Source organism: Schistocerca piceifrons, chromosome 2 (genome assembly GCF_021461385.2).
Source record: "Schistocerca piceifrons isolate TAMUIC-IGC-003096 chromosome 2, iqSchPice1.1, whole genome shotgun sequence".
Classification (NCBI taxonomy): Eukaryota; Metazoa; Arthropoda; class Insecta; order Orthoptera; family Acrididae; genus Schistocerca; species Schistocerca piceifrons.
In genome coordinates this window covers 154,526,614-154,546,232 of record NC_060139.1, presented here as the reverse complement: position 1 = coordinate 154,546,232, position 19,619 = coordinate 154,526,614, and the positions used below count along the sequence as shown (strand labels likewise).

At 40.1% G+C, this 19,619-nt stretch overlaps 1 protein-coding gene across 1 annotated transcript in view; it reads left to right on the top strand.

Annotated features, from left to right (window-relative positions):
- LOC124778026 (structural maintenance of chromosomes protein 4-like) overlaps positions 1 to 19,619 on the top strand; it is a 324,000-nt gene that overhangs the window by 250,830 nt on the left and 53,551 nt on the right. Inside the window, exons 14-16 of the mRNA XM_047253608.1 lie at positions 1,774 to 1,897; positions 13,235 to 13,424; positions 16,422 to 16,566. Of these exons, the coding sequence (XP_047109564.1) occupies positions 1,774 to 1,897; positions 13,235 to 13,424; positions 16,422 to 16,566 (459 nt within the window). The remainder of the gene's footprint in view (positions 1 to 1,773; positions 1,898 to 13,234; positions 13,425 to 16,421; positions 16,567 to 19,619) is intronic.

Sequence of the window (19,619 nt, the reverse complement as noted above, 5' to 3'; positions counted from 1 at the left end):
GAGGAACAGGAATCAGCTTACATGTGAAACTAATCTGCACATCATGAAACGTGGCTGCAGATCACCTTTACAAGTGTGTGTGTGTGTGTGTGTGTGTGTGAGAGAGAGAGAGAGAGAGAGAGAGAGAGAGAGAGAGAGAATTTTTTTTACTTCGGCCACTGTCTCATGCCTCTTAGTTACCACAATTAAACTCAAAAAAGTACATTTCTTATGTAATTAATCACTGTAATGTATTTACTGTACTTTGATTTAGAATGTTCCTATTTGAGGTTAAAATGGGTTCAAAACTTGCTAAATGATTAAAAATTTGAAACTTCCTGGCAGATTAAAACTGTGTGCCGGACCGAGACTCGAACTCGGGACCTTTGCCTTTCACGGGCAAGTTTTCTACCAACTGAGCTACCCAAGCACGACTCACGCCCCATCCTCACAGCTTTACTTCTGCCAGTACCTCGTCTCATACCTTCCAAACTTTACAGAAGATCTCCTGCGAACCTTGCAGAACTAGCACTCCTGAAAGAAAGGATATTGCGGAGACATGGCTTAGCCACAGCCTAGGGGATGTTTCTAGAATGAAATTTTCACTCTACAGCGGAGTGTGCACCGATATGAAATTTCCTGGCAGATTAAAACTGTGTGCCGGACCGAAACTCGAACTCGGGACCTTTGCCTTTCGCTCTTTACAGTAGCTCTCCTGCGAAAGCTGTGAGGACGGGGCGTGAGTCGTGCTTGGGTAGCTCAGTTGGTAGAGCACTTGCCCGCGAAAGGCAAGGGTCCCGAGTTCGAGTCTCAGTCCGGCACACAGTTTTAATCTGCCAGGAAGTTTCATATCAGCGCACACTCCGCTGTAGAGTGAAAGTTTCATTCTAGAAACATCCCCTAGGCTGTGGCTAAGCCATGTCTCCGTAATATCCTTTCTTTCAGGAGTGCTAGTTCTGCAAGGTTCGCAGGAGATCTTCTGTAAAGTTTGGAAGGTAGGAGACGAGGTACTGGCAGAAGTAAAGCTGTGAGGACAGGGCGTGAGTCGTGCTTGGGTAGCTCAGTTGGTAGAGCACTTGCCCGCGAAAGGCAAAGGTCCCAAGTTCGAGTCTTGGTCCGGCACACAGTTTTAATCTGCCAGGAAGTTTCATATCAGCGCACACCCCGCTGTAGAGTGAAAATTTCATTCTAGATTAAAAATTTACTAATGTAAAAATGTCATGAATAAGAAAAATATTTTTGTCTGAAACCAATCTAGATCATACTTACATTCATGTAAGAAGGACTCATGAACAAGCTTATCCTGTATATGGTGGATGGCCAGTCCTTAGCTTTTGAAATTGAAAATTTGACAGACATCTAAGTTATTTGTGTTGTTTTGCTAACACAACACTATTGTATGTTTGTTAAAGGGTGTCATATTTGTAATAATCACCCTTATTTTATTTCCACTGTGTTTGTGAACATAAAGTAGTACTGTTACATTTTTAACTGTTGTTCCTTTAGTCTCAGCTAGTTTGGATCCCAATCCTTTTTGCTTTCCTCATTCCATCCCTTCTTCATGGAATATCTCATGGAGCTCTCTCGATTCACAATTCCTCTTAACAGATACTTATTTTCTTCCTTGATCTCAATACTTTTGCTTCATCATATAATCTGTGAATATGCTATGTTTAATTCACTCATTATGCTTTACAATTTATGAATTTATGCCTGTAGCACTGTGACGATTGTGTTTGTTGATAGTCGATCTTAGAGAATAATGAGTCTGATCATGTTACATTGTCTTTGCAGCACAAAGTGGAAATGCAGTCAGTGCTACTCAGACAATTGGAAACAGAACAAGGGAGAAGTCAGACATTGCCTGATCCACAACTACAAGCTACTCTTGTATTGGAGTTGGAGAACTCAAGAAAAGGTATTCTTCAATGCCCATCTTTTAGTGGCAAGAAAAATATATCTTTATGTATTCTCATATTTATTACATTTATTAAAATCAGGTTCCTTGCATAATTTGACATTTAACTATCAAAGTTATAATATTTTGCTTATGGTTTTATGTTTTGACCTTGTTAAATTTTTAACTGTCCTCAACTAACGGTATGTACACATGTACAAAATTAAACATATTTTGTTCACATCCCAGTTATTTTTTTACCAAACATGGAATCAGACTGATAATTGTGGATTGTATATCTTTATGTATTCTCATATAAATTAATAGAGGGAAACATTCCAAATGAGAAAAATATATCTAAAAACAAAGATGATGTGACTTACCAAACGAAAACGCTGGTACGTCGATAGACACACAAACAAACACAAACATACACACAAAATTCAAGCTTTCACAACAAACTGTTGCCTCATCAGGAAAGAGGGAAGGAGAGGGAAAGACGAAAGGATGTGGGTTTTAAGGGAGAGGGTGAGGAGTCATTCCAATCCCGGGAGCGGAAAGACTTACCTTAGGGGGAAAAAAGGACGGGTATACACTCGCGCACACACACACATATCCATCCACACATATACAGACACAAGCAGACATATTTAAAGGCAAAGAGTTTGGGCAGAGATGTCAGTCGAGGCGGAAGTGCAGAGGCAAAGATGTTGTTGAATGACAGGTGAGGTATGAGTGGCGGCAACTTGAAATTAGCGGAGATTGAGGCCTGGTGGATAATGGGAAGAGAGGATATATTGAAGAGCAAGTTCCCATCTCCGGAGTTCGGATAGGTTGGTGTTAGTGGGAAGTATCCAGATAACCCGGATGGTGTAACACTGTGCCAAGATGTGCTGGCCGTGCACCAAGGCATGTTTAGCCACAGGGTGATCCTCATTACTAAAAAACACTGTCTGCCTGTGTCCATTCATGCGAATGGACAGTTTGTTGCTGGTCATTCCCTCATAGAATGTGTCACAGTGTAGGCAGGTCAGTTGGTAAATCAAGTGGGTGCTTACACACGTGGCTCTGCCTTTGATCGTGTACACCTTCCGGGTTACAGGACTGGAGTAGGTGGTGGTGGGAGGGTGCATGGGACAGGTTTTACACCGGGGGCTGTTACAAGGGTAGGAGCCAGAGGGTAGGGAAGGTGGTTTGGGGATTTCATAGGGATGAACTAAGAGGTTACGAAGGTTAGGTGGACAGTGGAAAGACACCCTTGGTGGAGTGGGGAGGATTTCGTGAAGGATGGATCTCATTTCAGGGCAGGATTTGAGGAAGTCGTATCCCTGCTGGAGAGCCACATTCACAGTCTGATCCAGTCCCGGAAAGTATCCTGTCACAAGTGGGGCACTTTTGTGTTTCTTCTTTGGGGGGTTCTGGGTTTGAGAGGAAGTGGCTCTGGTTATTTGCTTCTGTACCAGGTCGGGAGGGTAGTTGTGGGATGCGAAAGCTGTTGTCAGGTTGTTGGTTTAATGGTTCAGGGATTCCGGACTGGAGCAGATTCGTTTGCCACGAAGACCTAGGCTGTAGGGAAGGGACCGTTTGATGTGGAATGGGTGGCAGCTGTCATAATGGAGGTACTGTTGCTTGTTGGTGGGTTTGATGTGGACGGACGTGTCAAGCTGGCCATTGGACAGGTAGAGATCACCATCAAGGAAAGTGGCATGGGATTTGGAGTAGGACCAGGTGAATCTGATGGAACCAAAGGAGTTGAGGTTGGAGAGGAAATTCTGGAGTTCTTCTTCACTGTGAGTCCAGATCATGAAGATGTCATCAATAAATCTGTACCAAACTTTGGGTTGGCAGGCTTGGGTAACCAAGAAGGCTTCCTCTAAGCGCCCCATGAATTAGGTTGGCGTATGAGGGGGCCATCCTGGTACCCATGGCTGTTCCCTTTAATTGTTGGTATGTTTGGCCTTCAAAAGTGAAGAAGTTGTGGGTCAGGATGAAGCTGGCTAAGGTAATGAAAAATCTAAAACCTCTTTCCTCAATTTCCAACAATTAAAGGGAACAGCCATGGGTACCAGGATGGCCCCCCTCATACGCCAACCTAATTCATGGGTCGCTTAGAGGAAGCCTTCTTGGTTACCCAAGCCTGCCAACCCAAAGTTTGGTACAGATTTATTGATGACATCTTCATGATCTGGACTCACAGTGAAGAAGAACTCCAGAATTTCCTCTCCAACCTCAACTCCTTTGGTTCCATCAGATTCACCTGGTCCTACTCCAAATCCCATGCCACTTTCCTTGATGGTGACCTCCACCTGTCCAATGGCCAGCTTCACACGTCCGTCCACATCAAACCCACCAACAAGCAACAGTACCTCCATTATGACAGCTGCCACCCATTCCACATCAAACGGTCCCTTCCCTACAGGCTAGGTCTTCGTGGCAAACGAATCTGCTCCAGTCCGGAATCCCTGAACCATTACACCAACAACCTGACAACAGCTTTCGCATCCCACAACTACCCTCCCGACCTGGTACAGAAGCAAATAACCAGAGCCACTTCCTCTCAAACCCAGAACCCCCCAAAGAAGAAACACAAAAGTGCCCCACTTGTGACAGGATACTTTCCGGGACTGGATCAGACTGTGAATGTGGCTCTCCAGCAGGGATACGACTTCCTCAAATCCTGCCCTGAAATGAGATCCATCCTTCACGAAATCCTCCCCACTCCACCAAGGGTGTCTTTCCACTGTCCACCTAACCTTCGTAACCTCTTAGTTCATCCCTATGAAATCCCCAAACCACCTTCCCTACCCTCTGGCTCCTACCCTTGTAACAGCCCCCGGTGTAAAACCTGTCCCATGCACCCTCCCACCACCACCTACTCCAGTCCTGTAACCCGGAAGGTGTACACGATCAAAGGCAGAGCCACGTGTGTAAGCACCCACTTGATTTACCAACTGACCTGCCTACACTGTGACACATTCTATGTGGGAATGACCAGCAACAAACTGTCCATTCGCATGAATGGACACAGGCAGACAGTGTTTGTTAGTAATGAGGATCACCCTGTGGCTAAACATGCCTTGGTGCACGGCCAGCACATCTTGGCACAGTGTTACACCATCCGGGTTATCTGGATACTTCCCACTAACACCAACCTATCCGAACTCCGGAGATGGGAACTTGCTCTTCAATATATCCTCTCTTCCCGTTATCCACCAGGCCTCAATCTCCGCTAATTTCAAGTTGCCGCCACTCATACCTCCCCTGTCATTCAACAACATCTTTGCCTCTGCACTTCCGCCTCGACTGACATCTCTGCCCAAACTCTTTGCCTTTAAATATGTCTGCTTGTGTCTGTATATGTGTGGATGGATATGTGTGTGTGTGCGAGTGTATACCCTTCCTTTTTTCCCCCTAAGGTAAGTCTTTCCGCTCCCGGGATTGGAATGACTCCTTACCCTCTCCCTTAAAACCCACATCCTTTCGTCTTTCCCTCTCCTTCCCTCTTTCATGATGAGGCAACAGTTTGTTGCGAAAGCTTGAATTTTGTGTGTATGTTTGTGTTTGTTTGTGTGTCTATCGACGTGCCAGCGCTTTCGTTTGGTAAGTCACATCATCTTTGTTTTTAGATATATTTATGTATTCTCATATTTATTACATTTATTAAAATCAGATACCTTGCATAATTTGACATTTAACTATTAAAGTTAATATATTTTGCTTATGGTTTTATGATTTGACCTTGGTAAATTTTTTAACTGTCCTCAACTAATGATATGTACGCATGCTGTACAAAATTAAACATATTTTGTTCACATCCCAATTATTTTTTTTCCAAACATGGAATCAGACTGATAGACCGTCATCTTCCTTTCCTTATCAGTTCGCAACTTAGTAACTTTTATGTCTCTACTAGTCACCAAAATGCTTCAAGATTAATACAATAAACTTGTATTCAGGAGTAGCCAGTGTTAAAAAAACCCTCTGCTGTATACTGTAAGCTTAGAATCTTGGCTATTTGTCCACTGTTACTACTAAGTCATTACTTGTATATTTTGTTTTTCCAGATCTAGATTTCAGATGACTTCCCTTCTTATCAACTTGTCTACTTGTTACTCTTTCTTTGTTGTTCTGTATTGTCCATGTCCTTATGATGAAATTTGAAAGGCTAGGGATTCAGCAAGGCTGTTGTGGAAGAGGGTAGAGGACACATAATGAATGGCTGTATCCATAGAGGTTGAATATCAAGTGATTCACTCTATAATTTTTTAAGGAAAGCTTTTATTGCTTAATTTGATAATATGAGAATTTGACTCTTTTGCTAAATGAAATAAAATTCTTGTATAATGTATTGCCTCTTTGCTAACAAAACACATTTCTGTCTTCTAACATAAGGTTTGTTATAGTAGAGCAAAAAAACTGAACGTCATACTGTGGGAGACCCAGGTGCAAAACCTGCCCAATCCACCCACCCAGCACTTACTATTCCAGTCCTCTCACGGGTTTATTGTACCCCATTGGGGGCCGGACCACCTGTGAAAGCAGCCGTGTCATTTACTAGCTCTGCCGCAAGTATTGCACAGATTTTTATATTGGTGTGACTACCCACCAGCTGTCCACCAGGATGAAAGGCCACTGCCAAACTGTGTCCAAAAGCAAAGTAGACCAACCTTTGGCACAACGTGCAGCTGAACACAACACACATGATTTCAATGGCTGCTTCACTACCCGAGCCATCTGGGTCCTTCCCTGTAACACCAGCTTTTCTGAACTGCACAAATGGGAGTTATCCTTAGAACACATTCTCCGCTCCCATAATTATAATGGCCTCAACCTACAGTAACATACTGCCCCACACCCTCCACCCAACAGTTTCCGTCCCTTCTGTCCTGTTATCTCCTCCCCATTCTCATCTCCCACCTTGTTTATTTGCAGCCCTCTGCCATTGCATTTACCTGTCTTTCCCTGCTTCTCTCCTTTTTTGCTCCTTTATTGCCCACCTCCCTGCCCCACAACCTCCTGACACTGTGCCTGTTGGCAGCCTAGTCCCTGCAGACTCCACCAGACAGTGTTCATCTCTCTCCCCACCCATAGACTACTATCCGTTTCCCTTCCCCTTCTCCACCCCTACCCCCTCCCCCTCCTCCTCCTCTAGATTGCTGCTTGTGTCCTACTTCATGCTGCATTTTGGCCAGAGATGCTAGAGTTGGCAGTTGTGTATGCATGGTGTGTGTGTGTGTGTGTGTGTGTGTGTGTGTGTGTGTGTGCGCGCGCGCGCGCGCGCGCGCGCGCGCGCGTTTTACTGACATAGGCTGTGGCCAAAAGCTGTATGTGGGTGTCTTTTAACTGTGCCTGCCTGCAACTTGACATGTCTTCTTTACAGTAAGTAGCAATCTTTGATTTGAACATTGCACGGAATTACTTAAAAAATTAAATGGATCCATATCTCTTTGGTCAATAAACATATTCTCATATTACAGTCTTGTATGTAAATTTATGGCTTATCTGAAACCAAGTCATAGGTCCTTCAGCACATCAAAGCTAGGTTGCTCAATTCAATATCAAATTTTGTTAAAGTAGCTTTCATTTCATTAAAATTCTTCGATTTCCTTATGTGATCAAGACTTCCAGTTATTGTAGTATTACAAGAGTGTAAATAGATTTGGAAGGAGGGGGGCTATGCAGGGTGCAGGCAGTTGGGACAAATTCAGCCAGCCAGCTGAAAAAAAATCCTTTACAAACAAACTATAGAATGTGCTGCTATCACATATCCCTTCCGCTGTCCACAAACCCCTCTCCATTATTCCGTATCACAGCTGGTTTTCATAATTGAGTACCACCTAGATCACCAGATTGGGCGATATTTTCCAATTTTGTCTAGTAATTTGAGAATTTCGAGCAAGTTTTTATAAGGAAATGGTACGATCATCATTTGGACGGCATTTTTGTTGAGCAATGTGATTTTGGGTGACACAGGAAAATCCAAGTGTATTTTTTATGCATTGATTTTAATTTAATGTGATTTGTAATGATGTTTACTGCTCCGCTGCCTTGTGAAATACTGAAATAATGCAACCACATAATTCTACCAGTCTTCAAATATCAACTTCAGTGCTAATATTAAACCGAATTATGAAGATAATTGGCCTATTACTGTAGTGCATACATGTTTTTAACTTACCGTAATGCCAGTGGATGAATCAAAATTGGCTTTCCTCTTCTTTCTTATTACAAACTTGTCCATAATTAGAAACTATCACAACAGCACACAGCAAAAAAACAACAAATGGTAGCACTTAAATTAAATTCAATTGCAAGCAAGAACTGGACTCATTAATAAAACGATTGGGCTCAAGTAAGACCAACAATGTACAATTATTGGTCTTGGCATATGTATTGGCAATAGCTGATAACTGCTATAGATATAGCGATAGCTTAAATCTGTTGATGACTGTGTTGATTATCGTACTTCATATCGCTTGTATGTCATATGATTGAAAATCAAAATAGATTTCAATTTCACGACATGGCAGCTAAGATGGTGTAATTTCATGTAGGTGATACGAGAGCTCCAGACCCCATGGACAACCTCCCCCACCCCCACCCCACCCACACTCCCCCCACCCCACCCTTTGGCTACATCATTGACTGTGGAAATTCAGGATCCATTTACCTTGAGGCTTAGTGGTCAGAGCATCTGCATAGTAAACAGGAGACCTGCATTTGAATCCTGGTCCAACACAAATTTTCAACTTTTCCTACTGATGTACATCAATGCCCACTATGCAGCTAAATGTCATTCATTCCTTTGTATCTTGATGTATGATGGCTGCAGGGTCAACATTGTGTATGTTCTTTCAGACGTGTCCTAAAGAACAGATACCACATATATGAAAAGTTCATTTGGGGAGCCATCACAATAAATTATTGAGGATCACAAAGTAGTACTAACAAGAAGTGATACCGACAATGGATCTTGTGGACACCATGCATCTATCTCAAAAATTAAGAGTATAATAAGATGGATATGTAGATCTCTAAAAACAATTAAGGTAGTATATAGAACCACTGTGTGGGCAAAAGGCTGAGAAAAGGCAGAGCATGTAAGGACAAGTGGAGAGTGAGGCTGGGAAACTTTCAGGAGCTAGGGATGTGTTGGAATGATAGACTTTACCTATACAGTTTGTAGGAAGTGGTTGTAGGGGTCCTCATGACATAGGTTATGAAGTTGCCATTGAAGGTGTTACTACACTATATCCAACAGCATTCTCTATAGTTGAGAAGTAAAGTTTCCTTTTTTCCTAACTTGAGGCCACAGTTTGGTTGTGGCTCATCGTACAGTTGGAGAGCTACCTTTTCCCACATATTCCTAGTTTCATTCTCTGTTATCCAGCTCTCCCCCTACCCTTTGCTCCTCCCCTTCCATAACGCTCACCTCTTTCATGTTAATCTGATTCACTCCATCCAAGAGAATTATTCGCTCTTATCATAGTGCAGCATGGGAGAGTCTAGCACATTATGTTCAAATTGATTATGGAACATCTTAATAACCAAGGGATCCTAAAAAAAAAAAAAAAAGGCATTTCAGCTGAGTATGTAGTGTTCTCATTTGTACATCAAGTTTTAGAGTTCTTCAACAATAAAATGTCACCAGTGGGATTATTTTACAACTTCTCTAAAGCATTCAACTGTGTGAATCACAAAATTGTGTATATAGACACACACACACACACACACACACACACACACACACACACACACACACTGAACACCATGGCTTAAATGAAAAAGCAGAGTTTGACTAGAATCATGTCTAAGTGACAGGGAGCAATGATGGAATATGCTCACATGGTGTGTGTGGTCCAGATCTGCTAAAAAGGTGACCTCAAGCTTAAATGGAATATGCAACCTAATAACTGACTGCATGAAACCTAAGTCACTCAATAAACTTTATAAAGCGGGTGACTTTGCTGATTCCTGAAGACCGACTCAAGAACACAGTGAGAAGCTTAGGTATACTTTTGATTAATGGCACCACTTATTTAGCAATTCCTGTGGATCTAGAAGACTTAAATCCTGAAAGAGATTCCTGAATGAAGAACTTAACGAACTTCCAAATGTCTGCCGTGCACTACCCACAGTGCCTAATTACGAGGACTTGAGATGGAAGATTTGGAGAAGTCTGAACCAGATCAGAATTGGTGTAGCACTAGTGAAGGCAAAAATGTTCATCTGGGTCCTTATAGATTAATTTGATGACAGTTGTGATTGTGGAGAATATTAGGATATGGAATATGCCCTAGCCTGTCCTAACTGTTCCACTAAATTGGCATTGAATTATGGCAGGAAAGCAAGAAAGCAATGGATGTGGTCCTTATTTGGACTTCAGTACTTTGATCTCCACACATGAAAAAGTAAAATAAGACAGGAAAGAGGGGAGGTAGTCATAAACAAGTCAGATGGAAAGCCAGCATCTTCTGACTGTGGCATCATGACTTGCAGGGTGCGCAGGGCTCCATGCTGAGTTCCTTACTTTTTGTTATCTTTATAAACGACCTTATCTGTACAAGCCAAAAAGAAGGCACATTTCACTCTTTTTGCTGATGACATAACAATTCTGATTGAAAGTTATAGAAAGAATAAACAGAACCCACAAGCCAGTCAATACACATTAATATAACACTAACAAGAGAAATCTTAGCCAGACAAAAATACCACATATGTACCAGCATGCATGGGAAAACTGTCAAACAGTATGAAAAATGTACTAAAAATATTCTCATAAAACTAGCATTCAGTACTACCAACAACCTAAACACAGAACTCCACTCTGGAAGAATCAAAATACCAGAATATGCTATACAGGCATATAGAAGATTACAAATGACAATTGTAACAACTTTTAAAATTGGACTAACAGGGCGAAATTTTAACATTAGAATTAGAAAACATACTAGTTCAAATCTACACATATACCAAAAGGACATGTGATGAACATATTAAATGAACAGACACTTCAGGCATAAATATCACCTAGAAAATTTTATTAACATTCTGAGTGGATAAAAAATAAACAACCAAAGATTACACAAACAACTAAATTATATTTTTCTCGTACACTACCGCTGGCTAGTTGTAAGCACTTTGTAAACATACTGCATCATTGAGAATGGTGAACTTGCTATCGAATTACTACGTTACTTTATTTTACCATCATAAAAACAGTGGCAATTGACAAAAGAATTCATCAACAACACAATAGGTATATCATACAGAGCTAGACATGTATAGTTAACTCCATATACAAGTATTGCAAATGTAAATTAAATTTACTGACTAATATTCTCAGGTGTACTTGGCAATGACAGTACTGCCAAAATAGGCATATTGTACAAAATATAATAACTATTAGCATTGACAGTAAGGCTGCTACTCTTCACATTGTTCGTTGAATGGTGGAAAAGCTGTAAAAATGGGTAGCATGGGACACTTTCCTGCTACACTGTCTAATGCTTGCACTGCCTGTAATATTCTTGCCATTGGCTTGTTTGAGGTATTAGTTGTTGCAGCTCCTTCATGACTGAAAGCAAAACAAACCCTAATCTAGTTACAAAAATGTTCCAAGTCTAGTTTGTGTGTATCACAAGTCCAGAGTGATTGCCACTTTTGTAAAAGGGAAATTACACACAATCTATCGAGGACTTTTCCCAGTTTATTTGCAACAGGATATAGTTCAACATAGTGCAGGCTAACATAAGTCCATATTTCAAAGCTAAGTCCAGTCCACACTGTTTCAAAATTCCATCTACGACAATTAGAGTTCGTAGAGTAACACAGCAGCCAAACTCGTAACACACTTGATTTGTACTCCACTGCTCTTATCACAACTGACTCAGATTAACCCTAGGGCAGCATATATAGTGTGTTCTAGCATGTTCCATCAGAGGGCACTCCTGATGGCGGATGCCTTCTGAGTAGTGGCGGCATGGCAGCTGACGGTAATATTGTGCTGCCTACCTGGTTTCCCTGGTAATGTCAGGTGGCGCCACACTACATATGTTATTAATATAATACATGTTCAATAATATTGCATTATGCTCAATAATTATGTCCATAGAAATTCAGTCATAAAGTCATATCTGTTCCCAACAGTGAATGGTGTAGCCGAAACATATGACATAATTCCACATCCGAGCAAAGCTTTAATCCAGGGAACACAAAATGAATAAATGAAATAAAAAAACTATTCTCTCTCTCTCTCTCTCTCTCTCTCTCTCTCTCTCTCTCTCTGTGTGTGTGTGTGTGTGTGTGTGTGTGTGTGTGTGTGTGTGTGTGTGTGTGTGTGTGTGTACTTGCTCAGAAGCTGAATTACTGTGTTTAGCACCTTCTTTATGTGACTACTACTACTGCTACTAATCATCATTTCCCTTGATGACAAGCAGATGGGATTTTTTGATACCATTAATTGTGCATTACCATAATTAAGTGAAAGCATCTGAAGATGACAGCATGATAGCCAATATATGCAGACAAATCATATAAATTATGATCACTTATTACGAATACAATTTATGTACCAAATTGCTATTTTAAAATAACCAAAATTGGTCTTAAAATCACATCGTTGCTTTCACATAATTATAAGAGAAATTGTAGGTGACAAGAAACTGTGATAAGTTTTTCAATAGTATACTGTGTGACACAATCACTTTGATTAAATATCGAGGCATAACGTTGAAAAGTGATAAGAAATGGAATGGCCATGTAAGGACTTTAGTAGGGAAGGCGTATGGCCATCTTCAGTTTATTGTAAGAATTATTGGAAAATGTGATCCATCTGTAAAGAAGACCGTATATAGAACACTAATGTGGCACATTCTTGAGTACCACTGGAGTGTTTGGGATTCCCCCCAGATTGTGTTAAAGGAAGACATCGAAGCAATTCGTTACTGGTAGGTTCGATCAGCACATGAGAGAGTTATGGAGATGCTTTGTGAACTCAAATGTGAGTCCAAGGAGGAAAGACAATGTTCTTTCCATGAAACACTGTTAAGAAAATTTTCAACAATATACATTTTGCATAAGGGCCACAAAGATACAATAAGAGAAATTACAGCATGCATGGAAGCATATTGGCAGTCGTTTTTCCCTCACTCTATTTGCGAGTCGAACAGGAAAGGAAGTGACCAGTAATGGTACAAGATATCCTCCACCATGCACCATATGGTGGCTTGTGGAGTATGAGTGTAGATGTAGAAGTCTAAAATGGGAAGCTAATATAGCAATTTGCTTTGTATAAAGATTTCTCTTTTATATATTTTTATTGCTGAACTCATTGTTACTGAAATTTATGTATTCCAGAACATGAAACAGCTCTGAAGAAATTTAATGACATTGATGTGCATTGTAAGCAAGTAAAGAGACAACTTCATGAAATTAAGACTGTAAGCTACAACAGAGCCCAAGAAGAAATCCGTGAGGTTAAAGCTAGATATAATGATATAGATAAAAAAATACGTAAATTAACATTTGCAATTCAGTCATCAGGAAGGTAGGTTGTGTTCACAATGCCTGCTTCTAATCTAGTACTGTGTTTCACTGATTTTAAAATTTTCATTATGAAACAAATGGTTTAAAAGGTTGGTAAATAATGTAAATATCTGCTTAATATCAATCACACATAGATTAAATATGGTCTTTAGTCAAATAAGAAGTGATCCTACATTTATCAGAAACACAAATGAGTTAAATTTTTAAATGAGTGTTTGTTCTTCAAAAACAATTACCTCAAGTGGTTAGGTGTTACTCCTAACCTTTTTTTGGCCTTTCGCATCTGTTTGAGGGAGATGGAGTGAAAGACAAAAACAGAGTATAAAAACTGTTGGTTGTTACTGACATATTTTAATCAATAAGGGTATTTCATGCATAAATAATGCAAATTGAGTTTATATGTATGACTGATGTGTTTCTGTTTATGACTATTATTTCCTGATTTGTTGGTTTTTCTAGTTTACTCTTGTTAATTATGCTGGATCCTCAATTTTCTTCCTCTTAATAAGTTTTTTATCATATAGAAAATAATGGAAAATTCATTGTTTGTGTAGGCAAGTTTTTCTTCTCCAAATGTCTTTCTTGAAAGAGTTTTTCATTATCATGATGTCTGAGAGTGTCCACTACAGCATATCTTAGACTTCCATACAACTGATTTTATGTCTGTCATGCAAAATGTACTTCAAAGTATTATAGAGGATAGATCGTTCATGTGCTTCTCTATGGAGCATCTGTGCTTGCCATGTTATTTACTGTACTAAGAAACAAATTGAGATAATAAAGTAACAAATAAATCATTAGAAATCACTTACTCCTGAGGCATATTGCTGAACATTTAAGAGGGGTATAATTAAAAAGTGTTCAACTATGATAGCTTATATTACTTCAAAATACAGGAATGTCTTGAAGTAGTTTTTCAGTATAGAAGACTGTTGAGAGCTTCATACACCCAACATGTGGGGTAGGGCTGGAGGTCAGTCACCATGTATCCAGCAGCAATACATTGCATTTAAAAAATATTGCATGTGACATAAAACTTATACTCTTAGTTGCTAGTAGAAATAATACGACACGATTAATAATCTTTCTAATTTTTGCCTTACCATGATGTTAGTTTAGTTACCAAAAATGCCAGAAGAGTGTAATCTCTAGATTGTACCAAAAGGAAAATTCTCTCGAGGGAACAGACAGAATTGATGACCAGTTATTGCTAATAGACACACACACCGATCAGCCAGAACATTATGACTGCCTACATAATAGCTGATATGTCCACCTTTGGCACAGATAACAGTGGCAGTGTATTGTGGCTTGGAAATGGTGAGTCCTTGGTAGGCCACTGAAGGCAGTTGGCACCACATCTGCACACACAAGTCACCTAATTCCCATAAATTCCAGGGAGGGAGGTGTGATGAGCTCTGGCGCCATGTTCAGTCACGTCCCAGATGTATTCGATTGGGTTCAGATCTGGTTAGTTGGAGGATCAGCACATCAATTGTAACTTGCCACTGTGTTCCTTGAATTGCTCCATCACACTCCTGGCCTTTTGACATGGCACATTATCTTTCTGAAAAATGCCACTGCCATCAGGAAACATTGTCGTGAAAGGGTGTAAGTGGCCTGCAACTGGTGTACAATACTCCTTGGCTGTCTTTGTGCCTTGCATGTGCTCCACTGGACCCGTTGATGGCCACATGAATGTTCCCCAGAGCATAATGAAGCCACCGCCAGCTTGTCTCTGTCCTGCGGTACAGGTGTCAAGGTGCTGTTCCCCTGGAAGATTATGAATTCATGCCCTCCCTTTGACATGATGAAGAATGTATCAGGATTCATCAGACCGTACAGTGCTCTGCCACTGCATCAATGTCCAGTGCCAACAGTCATGTGCCCATTTCAGTCATAGTTGCGATGTCATGGTGTTAATATTGGCGGATGCATGTGTCATCAGCTGTGAGGCCCATCATTAGGAGTGTTCAGTGCACTGTGTGTTCAGACACACTTGCACTCAGCCCAGCATTAAAGTCTGATGTTAGTCCCACTACAGTTTGCTGCCTGTCCTGTTTTACCAGTCTGCCCAGCCTACAACACCCTACATCTGTTGGTGTGGTGGTCCAACCCCAAGATGTCTGGATTTGGTTTCACCTTGGTTTCACCACATGTTGAATGCATGCACCACAGCACTCCTTGAACTCCTGATAAGTCATATAGTCCAGAAACATCCCCTAGGCTGTGGCTAAGCCATGTCTCCGCAATATCCTTTCTTTCAGGAGTGCTAGTTCTGCAAGGTTCGCAGGAGAGCTTCTGTAAAGTTTGGAATGTAGGAAACGAGGTACTGGCAGAAGTAAAGCTGTGAGGATGGGACGTGAGTCGTGCTTGGGTAGCTCAGTTGCTAGAGCACTTGCCCGCGAAAGGCAAAGGTTCCCGAGTTCGAGTCTCAGTCCGGCACACAGTTTTAATCTGCCAGGAAGTTTCAAGTCATATAGTTTCCAAAATGCTTGTACCACATCTCCGGACCATTACAGTCTGCCCTCAGTCAAACTTGGGCAGATTGCGCACCTTCCACATTCTACATACGAGCAGCATGCACACTGATATTGCATACACTGTGTGTATGTCTGACTAGCAGTCATTCCTTGCCAGGTGATACTGCAATCATCTGGACGGGCGAATATAGATAGTAGGTTGATGGTCATAGTGTTCTGGGTGATCAGTATATAAAACTGCACACACTGTACTAGTTTCCAGAACTAATAGTTCCTTTCTTGGGGAAGAGAGAGGGATAGATTGGGGGAGGTTAAAAGAAAGGGTAGGTCATTCAGACTCTAGGATGAGAAGGACCCACCTGCTGTGATGATGAGGGTAGACCTTTTAAGTTGGACCAATGAAAGCAACACTTAATAGATAAAAAGTTGAAGCATGGTGAAAGGTTTCTGTACGCAGACAGTGTGATAGTGATTTTTGTAAGATCAATGAATTAAAATGTTTTCTCCCATATCAGGAAAAAAGAAGGTGTCATGCGAGAAATAAATGAATTGAAAAGTACTATCAATGGAATTGAAGTAAAAGTAAAAGGACTTCACGAGTCAAAGAAAAACTGGAAACAATTACACTCACAATTTGTGAACGAACTGGAGGAATTGGAGGTATGTGGTAACAATATAAAATAGTTCATTGAATATTGACTGTTTAAAATAACTTAATTGTCTTAAGTAGCTGGCTGAAGCATAATTTTTTATATCGAATAAGGCTATGTTCTGTTTATCAAAAAAGGAATATGACTGTGTTGAAACAAATATACCTGGTTTCATGTGTATTGAGTCTTTTCAGGAAATTGTCCTCTATTCTTGTCATTCTTAATTTGTGGTACTTGTTGTTTGTTTCTTGGTAATAAAACCAAAACAATGATGGCTCCTCATAAAAAGCCTACCGTAAATAATTACAAGATGAGTAAAAACAAGAAAATGATTATTATCCACTCTTGAGAGCTTTGATCCAAAAAGGAACCATCTCCAAGATGAGATGCCTTAACAGAATGTTGATGTAACTAATTTCTACTTACGAAGGTGGCAGTGAGAGGCTCTCACACAGATGGTCACAAAGAAATGATAACTTACAAAGTAGTAGTTACACATACACAAATATAACTTGTATCATTGTGAAATTACAACATATTCATCTCATGATTTATGAAATAATAATGTAGAAAAAATATCATAACATTAAAATTCATTCTTAAGATATGCATTTTTATTAAAAATTAATACATAATATCATTCATTCATTCACCCATCATTCTTGCAAGCAAAATCTTGACATTTGTAGGAAGGAAATAAGACAATTTCACTACTTCTACTAATGGGTCCAAAGTGTCCCGGTGATGCATTTGGTGTACAAAAAGAAAGGAGACCAAGGTCTTTGATAATGCCACTTTCACAGTTAGAGAGAGAGAGCACCAACAAGGGCGGTAAAGGCGCTGACAGAAGTTCTTGTGTTTAAATCATAGCTTGGTATTTGTCACCCATAAACTACAGGTACACTTCTTGCTCTTGTAACTTAGGCAACAGAACTGCAGGTTCAGAATCAGCATAGCATGTGCCTTCAATCTGATGAAACAGTTCTACTAGGTGGTTCCATATTGTCAGGAACTGCATTTCAGTGCTATAAATGAAGATACCTTCAGGAATTTTACGCTATCCAATATGGTCAGCACCCTTAGCTATAATATTCACCATTTCACTGTTACTAGATCCACAATCGCCTTGAATGTAGAATATTATGCTTCCTCTCTCTCTCTCTCTCTCTCTCTCTCTCTCTCTCACTCTCTCTCTTTTAAGCTGATTTTTCAATTTGCGACGGAACTGTCTCTTAGTCCACTGTCACCATGAAGCAAGCTGCAAATTGATATTCGCCTACCTCAGATTGATGTCTTCTCAGTGTCCCTTCACTCTGCAATGTAGATACTTACAAGGTGATGAAAAAGCAGCGTTGATGAAAACAGCACCTAATATCTACAATTACTGAGGCTGTGTAAATCTCGTTATGGCTGTTTCTGTAAATATTCATAATAAATTTTTAGGTGGAAAAACAGAGTCCTGATCTTCATTGAAAGTTCGGAAATCTGGTAAAAGTAGGTTTTATTTTCAATACCAGAGAAGGAAAGTTGCTACTCACCATGTAGCGGAGATGCTGAGTCGCGATAGGCACAACAAAAAGATTCACACAATTATAGCTTTCGGCCATTAAAGCCTTTGTCAGCAGTGTGTGTGTGTGTGTGTGTGTGTGTGTGTGTGTGTGTGTGTGTACTGCTGACAAAGCCGGTAATGGCCAAAAGCTATAAATGTGTGAATTTTTTTGTTGTGCCTATCGCAACTCAGCATCTCCGCTATATGGTGAGTAGCAACTTTCCTTCTCTGGTATTGTTACATTCCATCCTGGATTTTCCATTGTTAGGTTTTATTTTCTTTGCTTAAACATGTGTCATCAGTCCACTATTAGTATGCAAAATTGCTATTATAAGTTCCCAATTTATGTCACATGTAAAGCAGCCAGAATTCTCCTAAGGTCCATTCTGAAAATAATCGCGTGAATATACAGTCCCTTTCTACATTAGCTTATTTGTTTTAGTTGTAAATATTTGTCATGTATTGTTGTTTTCCTGACATGTTCTACATCCTGGAGGACCTCCTCACAACGGATCAATTGGAATGAAAATAAATCTAATCTAATCTACACATATTGTTGATTTCTTACATAAATCATTCAGTGGATTTCTTTCACAAAGATTGCTCGCCGAATGTATTCTGTACTAGAACACAGAACATCGCCACGTGGAATTTTCTAAGTCCAACAAGTCACGTGCATATATCTCCCAAACAAAACATCCCACGACTCAAACTTTTGCAAATTGTTCATAGCAACAAAAGCTACCATTTCAAAACCATCTGAATGCAAAGGACCAAACATTTCTTCATGTTACACATTTTACAGACGGACACATTTGACATGACCTTTGTGTCTGAAAAGCTTGTCCACGGCTACCCCCTCCAGCTACTAATGCAACCTAAGTATCTCGCAGTGCGCTGGAACCATGCTGACTTCCGATTGGCTGTTCGAAAAGGACAGCCAATCTCTTTACACCTTCTAGATCTTACTCGTGCCAAAACTGTTCTGAGGCAATCACTATATCAGATTCATTGGCATCACTTCGACAAGCAAATTATTACTGTAATGTTTATTAAGTGACACTAAATGAAAGCTAATCTTGAGATAACTTTAGAAAACTATTACATCATTACCAACTTTCTGCCTGCTTTATTACAAAAGCAAACACTCATAGACATATGCCATCTGCCAATTAAGGGGATTTACAATTTTCATGACACCCTGGTGGCATAACACTTGTTAGTTACATAAGGCGTATTACCATATAAATTTGAAATTTGATGTCCGTCTCCCATACGCACTCACATTCACTCTCATTTACTCTCATCCTAACACAAAATATAAATATTAACTTTTAAAGTGTTATTTTCATTACGAAAGAAAAATTATCGAAAGTTGAGAATTGAAAATCTTTATAAAATAAATTGGCACACTGGGAGTGCTAGTACTGTTCTCAAATAACAAAGGAAATATAAACTGTTATTGTTCCTATTTGAATTTACTTTATTAAGTTTCCGTCAAGTACTTTTTTAAT